The sequence below is a fragment of the Mauremys reevesii genome, linkage group 10 (genome assembly GCF_016161935.1).
Source record: "Mauremys reevesii isolate NIE-2019 linkage group 10, ASM1616193v1, whole genome shotgun sequence".
In the NCBI taxonomy this organism is placed as follows: Eukaryota; Metazoa; Chordata; order Testudines; family Geoemydidae; genus Mauremys; species Mauremys reevesii.
The window spans coordinates 40207739-40227082 of record NC_052632.1 but is presented as its reverse complement, the minus strand read 5'-3'; the positions used below and the strand labels follow the sequence as shown (position 1 = coordinate 40227082).

Below are 19344 nucleotides of genomic sequence, written 5' to 3'. Positions count from 1 at the left end.
GCGGTCTCTATTTGTGCGGCCCTCCCCTGGCCGGCTGGCGCTCCGAGGGGGGCTGCCGTCGCACCGGTTGGGGCGCGGTGCCCTGTAGGCAGCAGAGTGGGTGGGTGGCGCGGCCCGGCCGGTCAGAGCCGGGGGAGCGGCCCGGCGAAGTGGGGACGGGCCGGGACCGGCTCCGGGCGGAACGGGGCCGCTGGCCCTTTAAGAAAGTTCAATCGTGCGAGTTCATCAAAGTTTAAAAAGTTTTTCTTGGAAAAAAAGCGGTGGGTGGGGGGGCAGGAAAGTTGGCTGCGGGCGGCGGGGATTGGCTGCGGGTTCCCCGGGAGACGGTGATGCAGGGCGAGGGGCCGGGCCGGAGCCCAGCTGAGCCCCCCTCTCCTCCCCCCCGCCCGGGCGGGCTGCGCCGAGCCATTGATGACCGTATTGAAAAAGCGCAGGCGGCAGCTCGGGGCTGCACTCGGGGCCGGCGGCTGCAGCTCGTTGGCACCTTCCCCCTCCCTTAATTGCTCCTCAGCCAACTCCATGTGAGCCCGGCCGGGTACAAATAGCCCCGCGCCGCGTTCCCCCCCACACCGCGCACCTCGCCCACGCCGCACCCCCGTTCAGTTGGGCAGTGGCCAGCCCGCCCCGCACCCTCCCGGGCAGCACCAGGGCACCCAGCCTGGGCACCCTCTCCGCACCTAGCTGCACCCCGGAGCCTTTTGTTTGTTGGTCACCCACAGGCACCATTTCTAAGCCCAGCCCAGGACCGCAGCTCCCCCGAGAGCCTCCTGCCCCCAAGAGAGCCAAGCCCGGGGGAAGCCCTGCGATCCTTGGACAAAGAAGCTACAAAGAACCCAGGACCGTCCACTCAGCCCCCTGCACCCCCGCCATGAGCAACCTCAACAAGGAGAGCGAGCACAGTAACAGCAGCAACAACATCGAGGAGGAGGTAGGGGGCTGGGGAGCTGCTGCTACTGGCGGGGGCTTTGCCCCCTTCCTGGGAGGGGTTGGGTTTGGGGGTCCTTGCCTGTCTGGGGGTGGTAAATTGGGTAGGGAGGGGTAGGGCTTAATGGGGAATTTGGATCCTGGTCTCTCTACCCTTAGCTAGGTGGGATGAGGACCTGAGTGTGTTCTCCTTGTTGGGGGTGTAGGCATGGGCTGGCCTCAAAGAGCACCTAAGGTGCTCCCACAAGTACACCCCACTTCCCCTCTGCAGGGCTGAGCCTCCTTAATCGGTCCAAAGTGTCTAAGTCCACCAGAAATGTAAGCCCTGCTCTTCCTCCAGTGCCCACCTTGTCTGGGGCTGGGCGGCTGGCTGCGCAGTCAGATTCCTGCTTGCTTCCGGCTCAGAGTGGAGTAGTGAAAGAGAACAAACTAACTTTCTAAAAATCTGCTGGGTGGGAGCCCTGCTCCAGCGAAAGCCAGAGCTGCTCTAAGCCCTGCTGTGGCCAGGCAGCTAACCCACGGCTGTACCTTTCTGTTGAGCTGGGAACAATCTTGTCTGAAGCTGGGGGTAATGCTTGACCTTTGCCATCCCTGAGCTTGGCTCTTGGTCTGGGATAGTTTTCTGTATCTTCAGCTGGAACTGGCACCCAGATTCTCCAGGACCCCATTCACAAGCCAGGAGAATTTTCTCTCCCCATTTCACCACTAAAAATCTTGCACTGCTTAGTGCTTAAAGTGATCTTAAAAGTGTGTGTGTGAGAGGGGCTCTACCATAATATGGGAGCAGCAGCTTTGGCAAGTCAGGAGAAGTGTGCTTGCTGTGAGCTGGTTTGACTTCTTTCAAAGAAACCTTGGCTGTGTCTGTGAACCCCTAGCTATACCCCACCCCGTAAATATGCATATACTAAGTGCTGCTGGCTGGTGTATTGCAGCCCATTCCTGTTTGTATTGCTAGGCAAAGGGCCCCTCACAGCCCCCAGAGGGGAAACATGATGCCCCTCATCCAGCCCTGATTCCCCTTCACCCCAAAGCTTGGGCAGAGGGGCTCCTGGGGGTGGGGAACATATCAATTAAATGATCCCCTGGTATGTAGCTGGGGTGATGGAGGGGGCTCATAGGGAAGTGCAGCTGTTTAAGCAGGCCTGGTCTGGTGTGGAGAGGTGCTCTCCTTGGAGCCTTGAAATGCTCGGTAATCTGGTGTGAACTGCATAGTCGCCTCCTGCTCTCCTCTGAGAATGCACTGGCTTCCCGGCCGAGGACTGTTGCAGGCCAGCTAGAGGTCAGGAACATTACCTTGTGTCTCATTCTATTTTGCCTGGCTTGACCTCCTGCGTGACCTTGGAGATCTGCTAGCCTGGCCCTGCCTGGTGCAGGAGCCCTAGAGTGTGGCTCTGGGGAATGAGGACAAGGCTCCTTAGCTTCTGGGCTTGAGGAGACCCCCACTGGTTGCAGGGCTGCTCTGCTGGAGACCTGTCTGCTTTCAGTATCATGGGTGGGCAAGAGCCACTCAGGGCACAGAGGTTTGCCAGGCTCATTTGTCTCCTTCCTGACCACTGATGGCTAGAGGTGCAAACTGGGACTCTGGTTAGCTTTGTGCTGGCTCTGAGAACCCTGTGTGGGGAGGGAGGGCAGAGCGACCTGGGATACTGCTCTCTGCAGGAGAAGCCTAGAACAGAAACCGTTCAGCCTGGTGTCCGGATGGCTGCACTGCTGTGACTCCTGCCTTGTGGCCTGCTGCTGGGCAGCAGGGAAAACAATCCCCCCGTGTCACTGCCATCTCCTCCACCAGAAGGTCTGTCCCCTTTAGTCACTGCACCAGAGTACTTAGCATGGTCTCTGACTTTTCATGGAGCTCTGAGAAGTCTCTGAAGTAAGCCCAAGGATGCTCACCCTTCGGGGGGGAGACCTAACCGTCGTACGTGTGTAGTTCTCAGTGCTGGAGGGAAGCATGAATTCCCTGGTAGCTTCAGTTGGCTATGCTATTCTTCCCATCCCCTCCCCCTGCTCTCCTAGAAGGAGCCGTGTAGCATTGCTGGTGCAGAATGGCGGCCGTGTTTCCACCCTGGCATTGGGCAAAATGCTCCCAGTACATTGGTGAAGCATGCTGAGCTATTGATCAGGGAATTCTCAACAACTACATAAGAAAACCCCTTAATGCTGAGGCTACCTGTCCACCCTCTCACTGTTCTTGGGGGGGGGGGGGGCATGTGTGTGCCGGAACAAAGGATAGCACTTACCTAGGTCTGCGGCAAGTGGGTTGGGAAGATGTTAATGGCTAGTGGAGTGAGATGGTGCAAAGCACTGTCTGGGAACAGGGTGGTGACTGCTTTTTCCATTGAATTTCTTGAGGGTTCAGATGGAGAGGAGGGGTCTAATACTTAGTGCCTTGGTACAGCTGGAGATATTGTGGTGGCTGCGGCAGCGGCATTTTATAGCATGCCTGGATTTCTAGTCATGGGTTTAACTTCAGGTTTGTCTCCCCCTGCTTGGCACTTTCCTAGTTTTCCCTCTCCTTCCCTCACCCCTAATTAGCCAAACTAGTCCAGTTAAACCCCTTCCTGTGTTACAGAAGCATTATTACCAGCAGTTGATCAGCACTGCCTGTGGGGAATCTGCTACAGTACAGCCTAACTAATAGGCACTAATGCCTGGGAAAACCCATTGCAGATCCTTGATCTGATTATTCACTGGCAAGTTCTGCAGGCCAGTGAAATCCAAGATCCTGGGTCCCTTAATTAGTCAGGTGTAATTTTGTTTCAGCTACACCTCTACTGTGATATAATGCTGTCCTCAGGAGCCAAAAAATCTTACCACATTATGGGCGATACAACGCAGTTTCACCTCTCAGAGCACTGCTTTACTGCGTTATAACCGAATTTGTGTTGTATCAGGTGGCATATTGGGGTAGAGGTGTACTATCTAGTGCACCCCATACCTTGCACAACACTTACTAGCATGCTGATTTGGCAGGCTATCAGTCCTCGTGCTGGAGTAAGGTTTACTATTGTTACATCTGCTGAGAGCTATTGGCTGGTGGACTAGCAAAGTGGACACTTCAAGTTCTACTATCCTTGGATACATGCTGGTATTGTGACAATATGCTATTGGAAGGGCCAGGTGTTCCTACCTTCCCCATGCAACAGTGATGTGTGGTACTAGGATGGGACTTGACTCTTCCAAGAAAGCTAGTCTCAACTGTATTTCAATGTCTGTTCACCATGAGCAGGATGAGAGCAAAGGGGTGTGAATAAAACAATTGTTTGGCATGCTCTCATCCTGCCCCTCCGGTAGAGGAGGCTGCTGTGCATGCCCATGGGTGGGGGGGAGGGGAGCAGCATCTGCAATCCACAGATCAGTAGAGCTGCACAGGCTTGTATAAAAGCCCAGATAAGTATAGTAGGTCTCCTCCAAGACTAACTTTTAGAGCATGGGTTTTCAAGGTGGGGGTCATGGCCACCCTGTCACTTCTAATGGGAGTGAGTGTCCTTGATCCATGGAAAGCGGGTGCTGGTCTGCTCCCAGGGTAGAGAGCCATGGTATGGAAAAGGCTGAGGGCTTCTATGCAGAGACACCTGGCCCCTCCCAAGCAGTCTTGTTCCTAGAGTACAACACCTCTGCTAGTTCCTTGTTGGATGTAGCTGCCTAATTCCCAAAGCTATCAGGCTTAAACTGCTTCTTTGGGAAGAGCATTCCAGTCGGGTTGTGTCCTTGTTTGTCAGACATTTTCCCCTTCCCATAATTCCTTGTTACACGGGACTTCTCTGCATCACTCAAATTCCTCTCCCTTCTTTTATCTTCATCCTTCTAAGAAGACATGGCCATCTCCAAACATGCTTTGGGCTAAAGTCTTTCCTCCTAGTGTTGCAAACAACACCTTGGGTGACTGAGTGGAAGGGAATATTTTTTTTCCCCTCCATGTGTATTCAACAGCATGATATAGAAAGATTCATTTCTCTTGTATAGCCAATTACCCCCATCCCAAGCAGCAGGGAATCTCACATCAATGGGGGTGGGATAGATCTATTTAAACAAGTGACTAAAACTAGCAGGGGACTTGACATGACTTTAGAATTCTAGTCAGTTTCCAGACCCCAAATTCAGTCAGTTTCAATGTTGCTAATGTTAAACCATGGCTCACTTGAATTCTGGAATATGGCTAGGACCTCTTCCCTGTCACTGAGGCAAGCAGTATGTTGTTTAGCATCTTCACTAAGATCTAGTCCTTCCTGCCCTGCCCTGAGCACTCTGCTCTTCTCAGAATGCCCTCAAACTTCTATTCCTAGATGTGTGCCTCTGCATGGGTAATTTGGTCTCTTTGCCACATCACACTGTAAACTCCTATCAAAGTTGGCATCTACAACCACCCTTTAAGCCTCTCAGCAAAACCAGGATGTCCCTTTCACTGAACACACATACCTTGGCTTATTCCTCTTCTTCCCACTTGGCACTTGTCTGTGTCGCTCCCAAATTTAACCTCACTGGCACCTAATCTCAAGGTCCCTGTCTTTCACAACCCCTCCTGATTAGTGTCCTCTGTAGATCTCATTAATGTGCCTCTCACTCCCACTCCTTGGTCATAATGGAAAGCTTAAATAGCAGGGCCTCACACTAGTCCCTGGCCTACCTCACCAGACACCTCCCCAAGCTTGATACACTGCCACTTATCATTATCCTTTGTTTACATGTCTAAGCCAGTCATCAGTCCACATGCCAAGCTATTCTGAACCAACTGATATGCAAAGTTGTCTCTGCAGCCCTTCTTCCAGCCACTAACTTTGGCTCAGCAAACAAACGGCTCTAGTAAGTAGCTCTGCTGCTTATGATGTTGGCACACAAGTAAACAAAACAGCAACATATTGATACTGCACGAGCATCTCAGGACCCAGTATGCCTGGTGCTGTACGAACAGAACCAGGAGAGCACCCCAGAGCAGGATTTGCAATTGATCCTTTGTCAACTGCAATGCTGTTCTAAACACAGTGTTACCTGCTAGATGGCTGTCACCTTGCCCTCTCCCCGGGGTGGGAGTTTAACTTTCACAGCAGTGATGGCCAGTACACCTACAAGAGGTTCCATACAGCTCCTAGCCTGCAGCGAATATAAAGGAGGGGAGAGGGCATATGGGGCACCTGTGAGGTTGGGGCAGAGACCTGGTGAGAAGCCAAGGGATCTGTCCCTGGACTCGTCTTGAAGAGACTCATCTGCTATATCCAGCCTCTGGCTAGGATGGCAGATACATTGCATGAGAATTCAACAGGAATCCAGTCTCCTGCTGAAGTCCTGCTCTCCCTCTCCCAAGCTGGCTCTGTCTCCATTAGTGAAGGACTGAGTTTAGATCACTCTAGCCAAGCTTGACCTAAACTCAACCACTTTTCCTAGCCATGATGTAATGGGGCTGGGGGAGGGTAGCTCACACTTACCACTCACCAGCTGGTAAGAGATGAGAATAGATGCTCTTATTTGCTAATTGCTGTTAATCTTTGAGTAGTCCTCATGCAACCACACCAGCCAGCTCTTGTTCCTTGTCTCTCCTCTTTCAGAGAAACTGTACTTTGACCTCAGTTATGTCTCTGGATGCTTATGCTGCGTTCTACCCAAGTGGATTTTGACTTTCTCCAGATGTACTGTACCTATCTCTCCAAAACGTACTCTTCTGAAACTGAACAACCCTGGACTGTTGTGTTCAGTGCCCCTGTTCCTTACTATGGTAAACTTGAATAGCTAGTGGCAGTAGCTGCCATCAGTGTTAAGTCTGCTTGTCTTATACCCCTTTCCTCCTATCCTGTGTTGTGTGCTTGGATTATAAGCTCTTCAGGGCAGAGCCTGTCTGCACAGTGGCTAGTACAATGGGGCCTGTCAGTCAGCCCTTGCGCACTACTGCAATAAACACCTGTAATAAGCTTTCCTGTTCAATTGCTGCATCCCAAGCAGGGTAGGAATACACAGAGCCAGGAGGGTGCCTGTGCCTTCACTTCCTGGATTGTAAAGAACATCTCAGCTGAACCAGTCTGAACTGGCAAACATTTGTCACTAAAGCCCCATGAGAACAGTGGCTGAGTGCCTGGATCACAGGTCCTGGAATTCTATTCCTGGTGGCCTGTGATATTTCCACAAATGCTCTATCTACTTTTGATTCCTGATTCCTTATCCTTCCCCAACAGCTCTCACCACTTCTCAATTAGCCAATGAGATCTTCCTGCCATACTTGTGATACTCAGTGATGACTTCCACCTCTTCCTGGTCTAGCACCCCAGTGAAGTTTGGATCTATCTATAGCAGAGGTCTCCAACTTTTTTTTACTGGTGACCCCTTTCACACAGCCTCTGAGTGCAACCCCCAATAAATTAAACACATTTAAAAAAAATATTTAACACCATTATAAATGCTGGAGGCAAGCAGGGTTTGGGGTGGAGGTTGACAGCTTGTGACCCCCACCATGTAATAACCTCATGACCCCCTGAGGGGTCCTGACCCCCAGTTTGAGAACCCCTGATCTATAGTGATCTCCCAGCTGAGTCAATCAAGCATCAGTTACATCCACTAGAGCTGTCTCCATGGCTTCACATCTCTAGGCCCTGCTCTTCCATGCTACACAAACAGGCGTTCTCCAACTTTTTGCTGGGCCCCCCCTTTGAAAATATTTCAGGCTGTGATGACCCCCACCAAAAGTGATAGCAGATTACTATACATACTCATAGGAGCTCTAAATGAAGCATGTAATCATTATCCCTGCAGTCAAAGGCACTGACGCCTTTTGAAAAGTGTAAAATAGGGTGACAATATTTAAAATTCCTAAATGGAGGACACTGCTAGGGGGCTGGGGAATAGGGTGTGTATGGGGAAGTACAGCAATACCAAACCATGTCACCCTTATTTCTGCACTGCTGCTGGTGGTGGCACTGTCTTCAGAGCTGGGCTCCTGGCCAGCAGCTGCCACTCTGGCTGTTCAGCGCTGAAGGCCGTGCCTCCACCAGCAGCAACACAGAAGTAAGGGTGGCAATACCATACCATCTCATGACACCCCTGCTCCCCATAACCTTGAGACCCCTTTTTGGGTCAGAACCACCGGTCTGAGAAACACTGTATTAGAGCATGAGTACAGATGCCTGGGTGTTTTAAAGCCAAGCAGTATAATCCAGTCTTCTGCCTCTTCTAGACAAATCTCCAACAGACCAGATGGATAGTGTAGCCTTAATTACACACCCCCTCAAAACAAAACCTTATGATTTAAAAAGTCTAGTTCTAGGGCTGTTCTTCCCCCAAACCCCTGCTATTGCTAACATAGACAGCTCCCTTTGTCAGATCAGAGTCTGGGGATTCTTTTCAAAGTCAGAAGAAACAACTCTTCTTGTCTCCAGAATGCATCTTAGGGAAATAAAGCATAGCTTAGGTTCCCACTGTCATGCACACTAGCTTTCCTTGCTGGCCTCTGTCTCAAGCAAAGCACTCCTATTCCATGCAGCTAAATGGGATCTCTGCTTTCCTCATGTTGCTTGTCATGTTGGTAGTGACAATGGCTCCTTCTCAACTCCTGAGGAGCACTGTCAAATCCTAAAACATTCCTTGGGTCTGCCACCAAGCACCACAGCTCCAAGTGCAAAAGTGAAACTGATGGGGCCTAGGCCACAGCTGTGTCCCTAATCCATAACTCTGTACTGAAGCTATAGCTGTCTGACCTTTCATAGGCACTGAGCACCTGTAGCCCCAGTCAGCTATGGCTGCCTGCTCTCAAAGTAGGCATGTAGAATCATAGCTTAAAATGAGAACTCTGGCCTCTAGCCTTCAGTATGGTGCCCAAGCAAATGAAATATAGTGGGACTGGTCCAGTTCTAGACTTGTCAGAGGAAGGCACAAGAACCCCTGTAATAGGAAGGTTTCCCCTGTGTTAATTACTCCCAAGAGATCTGCTCTAAGGATTACTTTGGGGAAGGTCTCTGGCCTGTGTTAGGAGGTCAGACTACATCACAATGGCCTCTTCTGGCCTTGCCATCTATAAATTTGCTCCACATCACTTAATGGCTGGGTTCTACCCTGAAGGAGGCTTTATAGCAGACAAATGTCTGCTCTAGCTTGTGTACCTGAATAGCCCTATTTGTTTGACCACTGAACCCTGCTAAGCTCTTGGCTTCCATCTTGTGGGGAAGTGAGTTCCACAATCTTGACCAGTTTTAAATGTGGTGCCTCTAACATCAGTGGGTATTATCTGTATATAACAGAAGTAAATGGGACCTCCTGGCTTAGCTTCCACTTCACTGTTCTAGCAAGGAAAAATTTAATATCTAATCTCAAAGGCTCCGACAAGCCTTACCTGTGATCTGCTTTCTAAAGTTATGCACTGATTCAGTCAAATCATAAGAGTCAAATCTAATGCATTACTTTCTCACCTAAAAGACACTTGTCAGATCAGGAAAACAAGTCACATGACACTGGCTCATTCTGGGTTTGAAACAACACATAAAATGGTAGCTGTCTCTGCAGAAGTCAAGGAAGCTCCTATGTTATAAAGATACCATTTGCCTACAACAGAGATCCCTCCCTCCCTCTTTCTGTTAGACATCTAAACAACTAGGTAGCTGAAATCTGGTTCCTCTTACCTAGAGTTTGGTCTTGGAAGGTAAATGTGCGCTAGGTTACCAACAACCTCCTCTGACATGCTGGAATGTGACTCCCTGTACTGAAAAGGCTCTGCATGACAAAGTTGCTGACACGAGAGAAACAACCTTAATGCTGGATAGGGGTCCTAAAAGTGGTGGTTGTTTCCAGACAAACGTGTACTGACAAATATTTTGTCAGACCCCAATTGCTACCTTCATCTGGAAAGCACTGACATTTCACAGGTTCAGGTGGGCCATGTTCTGACACCTGTCATGTAGCCATCCCACCAGTCTGAGATCATATGACTATCACATTTGTCAGGTGTGATCCCATTTGGATGGGAGACCAAGGAAAACCCAAGCTGCTGCAGGAAGTGATGCTGGTGACCTTTATAGGTCAAAGGAGAGGCAGTGCCATCTGACCTGCCCCTGGGCATGGTGGGAAGGGGTAACTGCATTTTAAATGAGACAAACTAATCCTGTGTACTGAGAGGAGGTGGCTAGTGCAACAGACAGAATGAGGGAGCGTCACTGCTGAAGGATCAGACCTTGCCCTGAAGAACTGAACTGGCTCCTGGGCTATGTCCTCATTGGCACTTGGCACTCAGCCAGCCACACCCACTTAGGCACACTTGCAAAAACCTCTACTCTACTGTAGTTTCACTCCTTCAGATGTCACTTGTAAACCACCACTTTATTACCTGGGAGGTGCTTGTGCTGTAGTGATGAGGGCCATATAAGTGCCAATTGGTATGATGCCGGCCTGGAAGGTGAAACTAGGAGAAACTTCTACAAAAGTCTAATTTCTGCCCTTTTCTAGACACGAGGGGAAGAGGAATGTTCCCCATAGATACTGGCTGTGGCTTAAAGGACAGAGCCAGCCCTAGGCAAGCACAGCCACTTGGTGGTGCCCCCTGCAGCCAATGTGCTGGAGCTGAGGCAGTGCAAACCCTTCTCTCAGTTGGAAGGCAGGGTGAGCAGCAGATGCAGCATGGTGGAGGGGGGGGGCAGGGGGGAGGACAGCTGAAGCAGGTGCCCCTGGGAACTCTGGCAATGGGGCCAGAGCTGCAGGCAGTGAGTGACGTTTGCCTGGCCTAGCAATGGCCTGTGTGGAACGAATGGAGTGGACTGGTCTGGGATCAAGCAGCCCCACCAAGCCTCTTGTCTCCAAGGTGCTGACTAAGGCAGGGACTGGTGGGGAGGTGGGTGGGATGACTCAAGATGAAATCCTGTGCAGTAGAGAGGGAGGGGAAGCCCTAATGATGGTGATTCTGGCAGCTGTCAGGGTCAAGGCTGAACTGCCCCACTGGGCAGGCCTGACACAGGAGTACTACCTGGAAGCTTCCTCTTTGGCCCCATTCATAGGACCTGGATCAAAGTTTAAAGGCAGATGACCCTGTCTCTCGATTCCCCCAAGTCAATGGCTGGCTACATGCCTTGCCATTCACATGTGTGGGAGGGGTGGGGTGCAGCTTTGGACTGATCCTGCCCATAACTGGCCAAGAGAGCTTTGCAATGGGTCACAGGAGGGAGTTGTCTTGAACTCCTGCTGCCCACTGTACTATGCTGTCTCAGAGCACTACAAGCATAGTGAGCAGCCAGGCTTGTGAGCTGGGCCTAGGGACACCTGGTGGGAGGAGGAGAGGGCTGCTCAGAGGGATTCAGGGGGCCTGGGGCAAAGCAGGGGAGCTGTGGCACTTGTACTCACCCAGTGGTGGTCCGGGTCTTCGGTGGCATTTCAGCAGCAGGGGGGCCCTTCAGTCGCTCTGTCTTCGGCAGCATTTTGGCAGTGGGGGGCCCTTCAATGCTGCCCAAGACCCAGATTGCTGCTGGGCCAGGTCTCATGGGGCCCAGGGCCTGGGGCAAATTGCCCCACTTGCCCCCACCCTCTGGGCAGCCCTGGAGGAGGATCCCAAAGGTGCATGATATTCTGGTCTTGTGGGGATTCTGCTGCATCTTCCCCCTCTAACTGCCTGTGAAGGAAGCTCCCAGAGCCTGTGCAGACTCTGCCCAAGCTTGGCTAGAGAGCTGTGTGATCAGTCAGGGGAATGCAGCCTCTCCGTTGCAGCTCCCTTTCAGAGTGATTCTCATTCAGCCCTGTTGGGTGTTATCTCTAGTGTGGTGGTCATATGTGGTACCTAGGTATCTGCCTGCTCCTGGACTGGGCAGAGCTGTCATTGTGTGGGGCAGATAGACCCAACATGCTGGAGTTACCAGCTGTGCTTTGGCATGGATACCCTCTTGAGTCTTCATTGACAGTAAGGCCAGAAGGGCCTATTGCGGTTCTAGTCTGACCTGGATAATCTCAATCTAAACAACAGTCTTTGGAACAGAGTCCACAAGAACATTAGGTACTAAACATGGTGGCATAGCCTAAATGCACATCTCCAGGGCAGAGCTTCTCCTTCCCAGCCTATGGCACCCTAGATTCCCTGCTCCCTTCTTGGAGGTGGGGGGGAAGGGAGATGGAGCAACTCCAAAATGGCTGCAGAGCTGCCTCTTAAATGCCTTGGTGTGTCTGGCCAGACATAGCTCCTCCTGGCCTCTCCAGAAACTGAGTTGTCTAGGGGCAGGATCCAGAGCTGTCCTAGGGAACGTGTCACCAAACAATAGGTGGGTTGACTGGGCTTTTGAAGTAACCCCTGGGTCAGGTGTGCCTGCAGCACACACAGACATGCTCGCTTTAATCTTGCTTGGGTAGACCTACATGTGCAGCCATTACCTCCCCTCCCACCTCAGTGTTGATGTCCCCCCAAGCCCCTGGGCACACTGGGGGTGCTGTGTGTTGGATTTGAGGGAGGGGAAGGCTGTCCTCTCTTCGCCACCCTTCATGGTAGGCTATTCTAGGGCTCTCTTGCCCCAGAGGGGAGGGAAGCAGTTCTCCCCACCCCCTGCTGTGTTCTTTACTGGCTTCTCTTAGTGCTGCCCCTTCCCTTCCCCCCTGCTCTGTCCTAACTTATCACTTGCTTTCTTAGCCTCCAGACTCTTCCTCCTGGGCTTCCTGCTCTTGGTTTGTTTTGCCTGCCTGTGCCACTTGTGCTCAGCACCTCATGTCTGCGTTGGGGGGATATCTCATTCCCTCCCCATGTCTTGCACAGGCTGCTGCCTGCCTCTGAAGCAGTGGGAGGGTCAGAGCATGGATGCTGGCTGAAGTCAGGAGCCCCTGGCATGTGCTGGTGCTGCCTATAGACTCACCCCTAGCAGCACTGACCAGAACTAGGGACTAGTAAAGGCTGGACTAAACTCCTCCCATAGGTGTCCTTTGTTTCCTGCTGTACTAGGACTGCAGAGTCCAGTGTCAAGACTACAGGAACTTGGTAGCTCATCTGGGGGAGGAGAGCAAGACATCACTTGGGGCTGTGGGGATGCTCACAGGCCTGTTGCTTCTGTACTCCTGCAGCTCCTCAGATCCATGGCTCCGGAGATCTGGAATTCTTCCTGCTTTGCATTGCAAAGGATGCTACAGAGCCAGTCTAAGAGCAAGGCCTGCCCACTCCAACAGAAAGGGCAGTCTGGGAGTGAGCGGCACACCTGGCCTCTGGCAGCATGTGTCAGGGCTGAGCAGCCAGTCGAGTTGGGTGTGATTGGCAGGGACCTCAGTTGGAGGGGAGAACAGGAGTACCTCTTGCTTGGGGGAGCTAAGCAGGTGTTCCTCTGGGGGCCAGCTCCTTGTGGACGCTAGAGAGGGTACTTGCCGCTGCTCAAGCAGGTGTATGTCCATCAAGCTAAACTTCTTGGTGTGATATACCTGGTATAAGCTAGGAAGAGGTGCTGGTAAAGCCAGTGCTCCCTGCAGCTGCAGATCAGGCACACAACTAGGGCTGCCCCTTGATGTCCAGGCTCACCTAATGTACCTTCTGCTGCTGGAAGGTGGGAGGCTGACAGACACGGATACAGATGTTCTTGTTTCCCCAGAACAGCTACAGCACAGGCTTCCCTGACCCAGAACCTCCTGTAGGGGTGTGCAGTTCAGTCTTGTCCTCGCTTACCATAGCAAGAGATGCCAGTTATCGTTCTGAGGGTGCAGTTACTAGGACCTGGACTGAACTTTGTACATGCCTCCTAAACAAGCTCCCTGGAGAGGAGTCCCATGGCTCAAGGTGACCCTGTGAGCTACAGTCCCTGTGGTCTTGACACCAGCTTCCTAAAAGGCCCAGTTGCCCTAGTACCACTGGAGACTCATGACACCTCAGTGTGAAGCAACCTTTCCCCAGCTGGCTCCCTGTGAGCACCTGTGAAGAAGCTCTCTGCTCCAGCAGCACAGCATTGACACAAGGCTTCAAAATCTAAGCAGCGTTATGTCCCCTAATACAATAAACACTAGCAAAGGACTGGCTGAGTGACCTTCAGGATGTTGACTGTTCCTTATTCTCTAGCTGCCTCTGATGTTCAACCCTTGTACTCCAGTAAAGTATGGGGGGAAGCACTCACAGCAAACAGCCTCTGGCTGGCCTAGGAACAGGCTGAGACTTTCTGGAATTGATTGAATATTTGCTGAACTCCAACAGTTACTTTCAGGTACCCATGAGTGCTTGGGACTCAAGCAGCTGTCCTCTGGAGGAATATCTCATGACAGGCTTGTCCAGCTGGCTGGGGTAATCCATGGAAATGGGCTCTTGGTTTAAATGGCAGACTTGCTTTCCCTGAACAGACTGCAGTGCTGGTGAAAAGGTGCTGTTCTGGCAGGCTGCTAATGCATCTGCTACAATACCCAAAACATGACCCCGGGCTGCCCCAAAGGGGGGAGCTGGGCTAGCAGAGCAGTAAACTAGCTTGGTGCAGAGCTCGGCAATTGCACTGCAAAGCTTTCCCAGACCAGGCCAGTGAGTCTAATCTCAGGGTGCACACAGTGGTGCATAGCCTGGTGTACCAAGCTAATCTCCAGCTGTAGGCTTCCTGCTCCTTCAGGCAGAAACCCATGTCTGTCTCCGCTTCCCAGCTAGCTCAGTGCTGTCTTCCTGCCTGGCCCTACTGTGGCTGGGCTAAAACCCAGGTTTAGAACCACTCCTTCACCCAGATGTGCAAGAGGATGAAATGCTTGAATAGGAGCCTTTAAACAGCCTTTATTGGCAGAGGCAGGGGAACATCTCCCCCCCCCCCCCCCGTGCATGCACATGGTTCTGCCTTGTAGCCAGCACAGCTGAATTTATATCTGCTCTCAATGGCTGCCACTGTAAACCTGACTCTCAAACACTCAAGCCTCCTTCCCTTTCAGAGATGTTGCTGTACTTGCTTTGGGGCCCAGATACTGGCACTCTTCTGGGGGGGCAGGCATGGGCTTCCTCTGACTCCATGTCATTCTTATCCATGACTTAATGTCAATCATGCTTGGTTGGGCAGAAAGACTTGACTGTCGTGAGTCATGGAGGCTGAATGAATGTGCCAGGCTGAGCATGTCTGGCTCCCTGTGTGCCAGCAGGGAGGGTGGGCTGCTGTGCCACAGCTGGGTGGTGCAGTCTAGGGGGAAGGGATGATCTTTTCTCCTTGAGCTCTCAGAATGAGGATTCAGCCCCCCCCATGTACTGCACACTGGGAACCTAAATCTTCCCCCTTTCTCTTCTTCAACTGCTTCCTGGGCACTCTGCTGGGTCTCTGATCTAGTGGAGAAGGCCACGAAGGCCCTGCTTGACTTGCCATTATAAATCCCTGGCTGTTGATGGTGGGTGCTTGATTTCCTGGCCATTGCCCTAAGGGGCAGGGTGGTCTCTGCCAGCATGGGGGGAAGAATGGTGGTGAGGAACTCTCTTCTAAGACATGTGGAGAGATCTTTGGCTTGGTTTTCAGACAACTAGGTCACAGCGTAGACAAACAGCAAAGAACTCTGCTTCAAAAATCAAATCCAAATGCTTGTCAGGATCCTGGTTATGTCACTGGCAATCTGGTGTTTGGGGAGAGCAGGGGTGGACCAATGAAATCACTTGCAGCACTCCCCTCTTAGAGCACTGCTGTGCTGTGTACACTGGATGTTTCTCTACCTACTTCAGTAGTATGGCCACTTCTGGGGTGCAGCACAGCAGCTGTTCAGCCATGCATAGCAGTTGTGTAAACTGGTCCCTCCCATTCCTGTCTTAAAATCATAGAATATCAAGGTTGGAAGGGACCTCAGGAGGTCATCTAGTCCAACCCCTGCTCAAAGCACGACCAATCCCCAGACAGATTTTTACTCCAGTTCCCTAAATGGCCCTGTCAAGGATTGAACTCACAACCCTGGGTTTAGCAGGCCAATGCTCAAACCATGAACTAGCCCTCCCTCATTTATTATTAAATGCAATAAACTAAGAGCTACTTATCAGGAAGCTCAGCTTGGCAGTCACAGCCCAAGATGGCATGTGGCTGAATGGGGGCACCCCCACCAAATGCCATGGTCTTTAAATGACTAGGAGCAGTCAGGAACTCTACCTCGCAGCACAGGGTTACCTGGTGCTACCTAGCACCTTCCCTCTTCAGAAGGGAGGAGGCCAGTACTGAATGGCTAGCTGGCAGCATCAAGTTCATCTGAGTTGGGTGCTTCCAGGCTGAAGCAGTGCCTGCTGTTGCAGCCATATAGGCCACAGACCTAGTGCTGTGGAGAAGCCTGCTTGTGTGCAAGGGCTTGCCACTTGAGCTGGGCCATATCGGGTTACCTGACTTCCTCCTTGGCCTCTAAGCGGGCCAAACAGCATGTTTCTGGGGTGTGATTTCCCTCTCCACTGAGCTTCTAATTGAGGCCACTGCTGTGTCGGCTGGGCCACAGGCTTCAATTCACTCATTCTGAGCTGGCAGCTAAGGTTCTGCAGCTCTCCAGGCGCTCAGTCTGCAGGTAAGAGAAGTCCCTTTATAAAGAGCAGAAAACTGGGATTTAAGGCATGACTCCTGTTCCCAACCAAACACCAGAGTTGCTGTGACTGACCAACAACCAGCTATAGAAAGACTGAACTTACAGGGACATGTGGTTTGATTAATTTAGTTGCTTTAGTCTGGCTCTTAAAAGGGCAAAGTACTAAAGAGGGGAGGAATGCAACAGACTGGGGGCAAGAAGGGGACAGTGACCCACCTACTTGTTATGTTTGCATTTTGTATGGCACTCCATTTCAGAGACTCACCAAATCTGCTCCCTGTAACATGGTGCCTAAGTTCCTGTCACTAACAGGCTCTGCTAGAATATCTGGGACTGAAAGATTAGGCTGCCAGCAAATGTACTATTTGTAATCTTCATGGTTAAGATTCCAAATGTTCCCTTCCTGCCGTTTTTGTTTTGCAAGCCCCGTGTTCCTTGCATCACTCAAGCCTTATAAGTCCCGGGTTTTAGAGCAGGCCGCTGCCTCACAACATTCCATCCTGCTATCGTCAAGTGGCCCCAGCTGCATCTCATCCAGAGCTGACACAATTTTGCAAAACAGCAGCCGTGTGCAGTGGCCAGATCTCCTGTGAACAGGATGGACTAGCAGCTCACAAGCCCTGCACAGCTTTCTTGTGGGCAGGGCAGCTGTGCCCTGGGCACACAGCACATTGGGCCTTAAGAGGAGGCACAGCTGATGTTTAGAACCACACTCTGTTCCACTGACAGACTTCCAGTGCTAGCAGCAGAACTCTGGCAAAGCCAAAAGCATTTGTCTATGCTGACCTCTTTCCTGCCCAGTCCCTTTGTGATGGCCTATATTGCACATGGACACAACTCTAGAACTGGGATTGGCACAACTTGATTGTCTCATAACTGACTTTATTTTTTACTTTTTTCAGTGCAGGGGGTGGTGGTGGTGGTGGTCAGACAACTTGACAGTTGAAATTCAAAAAGTGAAAGCTTTAACAATTCAAACCTAGATTGCATTGTCTATCTGGCAAATAGCCTTAAATCAAGTTCCTAGTTCAGGCAGTGCTTTCTGTCTTTGCTTAGTGGTAAACTTCACTTTCCAAGGGAAATATCTTCATAAGCTTGTGTCTGGTGAAAACACTTATCAAGAAACCAAATTCTTCCAACCCTATATGCAACTTGTTGAAGGGGTTCGCTCCCTGCTGAGATGCTCTGATTGCAAGGCTTCCTAAAAAGTTCATTTAACTCCACCTCCCTGGCTTGGTTACAGATGTTTGGACAACCTTGGTCTGTAGGGCTCTGTTTGCTCCAATGGGCTTCAAGATCTTTCTCTCTGTGTGTGTGTGTGTGTGTGTGTGTATATATATATATATATAATTATAATAAATAAACAACTTAATGTAGGGCTTTCCTGCCTCAGAGCCTGTTGGTCTCTTTTGGCTGCCATGATGGATAGGCAACAGTTCATCTTGGCTGATCTCTAGCTCTTTGAGGAGAGGACTGGTAGAAGAAACCATTCTCCTCTCCTTCCCCCCCCCCCCACCGTGCCAGCTCTCTTGATTCTTGCCTGGGAGGGTGCCACAGATTATTTTCTAGGCTTCCCACAATGCTGTGGGAGGAGGGGAAATGCTGGGTAATGCCCTGTCTCTGTACCAGGCTTGCTACTGAGGGGGGGGGTGCACATGAAATGCATGAAGACCCAAGTGATGTCTCACTGGGCAAGACAGCCATGGCATTGTCCAAGTCACCACCTCTCTCACCTGGCTGAGTGCTGGTGATGTAGGAAGTGATAAGCCACCCTGCTTCCTTATCCCAGGTAGCTTAGGTACAGAGTTGGAGGTGGGATGGGGAGAAGCTTCTGCTGTGGATCAGGCTGGGCTGAGGCTCTGGGATTGGGCTGAGTGTGGTGGAGCAGTACAGTGGTATGGCTGGGCTAAGAATGGGCAGGGCTTGGGTGTGTGCAGGGAGCATTGGTCATAGCCTGGGTGCCCTAGGCAAGGGGGTCCCTAGGCAAGAATTGGCTGGCTTGGTTTCTCATCTGAGAAAAATACCCTGTTGCTGGCAGTGGATGTAGGTTCCCCAGGATGAGTCCCACTCTGCCCCCCAGCTGGTGGCCAAACAAGGCTTCCTGTCATGGGATGGTGCTTGAGACCTGGGTCTCTGCCATGGTGCTGAAAAGACTCCGGTTTCATCACGCTGGTGGTGAAACCATCTCGAACAATGCAGTAGGGGTGGAAGGTGGGGAGCCTCTCTAGGAGCAGTCACTGGCAGTGGAGCCCTTTCCTAGTGTAGATGGGCTCATAATTCAGAGTGGGCTACCAACCATATCCATCTTTGTCCTGAGTCTGACAGAGCTTTCAATGTATTCTCCAGTCTCCTGGGTCTTTTCTGCTCATGCTGTTCCCTGGGACTGTCTCCACATCACTCTGGTCCTCAAGCTAATGCTGCCTCTCCCTTCTAACATGCTTGTTTCAAGGGCTTGCTAATAACAGTACAGGACCACTTTCAAAGCCATCTGACCTGTATCTTGCTGCACAGAGAACATCCCATTCTGGGACCTGAGCACATCCTGAAATATTGAACAGGGAAGGCTGTTTCACAGGGCTGAGGCACGTGCATGCCTAGCACTGGTGACATGGCCACTGCCTGTGTGCAAAATGGGCTGGCCTCTTCTGAAAATGCACAGCAGATGCTCCCCAGCCTCCCCATTAGTGCTTCTTATTCATCAGCTACATGCAGGCTGTGGCTGAGCTGCTGGGTCCCTGGTTTGTCTTAGCAGCTCTGACAAGCAGTTACTTCTCCAGTGAGGCTGCAGGACTGACTTGCACAGTTGGATGGTGGCTGCTTTTGATAGTCTCAAGGAGCAGGTAGTCCAGCTGCAGGAGACGGCCATCACTCTCAAATGCTACTCCTGCCACTCACTACCCCAGGACTCGCCTCAGCAAGGGTCCAGCCTGCCAAGACCAGGTACAGATTAAAGGAGACCCCTGATAGGTAGAAGGAACCTAGCAGGCTGAGACAATACCTACAGCAAAG

General features: G+C 51.4%; 1 protein-coding gene across 3 annotated transcripts in view; it reads left to right on the top strand.

Moving 5' to 3' along the window:
• The first annotated feature begins 419 nt into the window (after positions 1 to 419).
• RBPMS2 (RNA binding protein, mRNA processing factor 2) overlaps positions 420 to 19344 on the top strand; it is a 48569-nt gene continuing 29644 nt past the window's right edge. For 2 of the 3 annotated variants that reach the window (XM_039491405.1, XM_039491407.1), the window contains exon 1: positions 421 to 928. In XM_039491405.1, the coding sequence (XP_039347339.1) occupies positions 869 to 928 (60 nt within the window). In that variant the 5' untranslated portion in view covers positions 421 to 868. Of the gene's footprint in view, positions 929 to 19344 lie in introns of all 3 variants that reach the window. The other variant, XM_039491406.1, reaches the window with a different exon arrangement.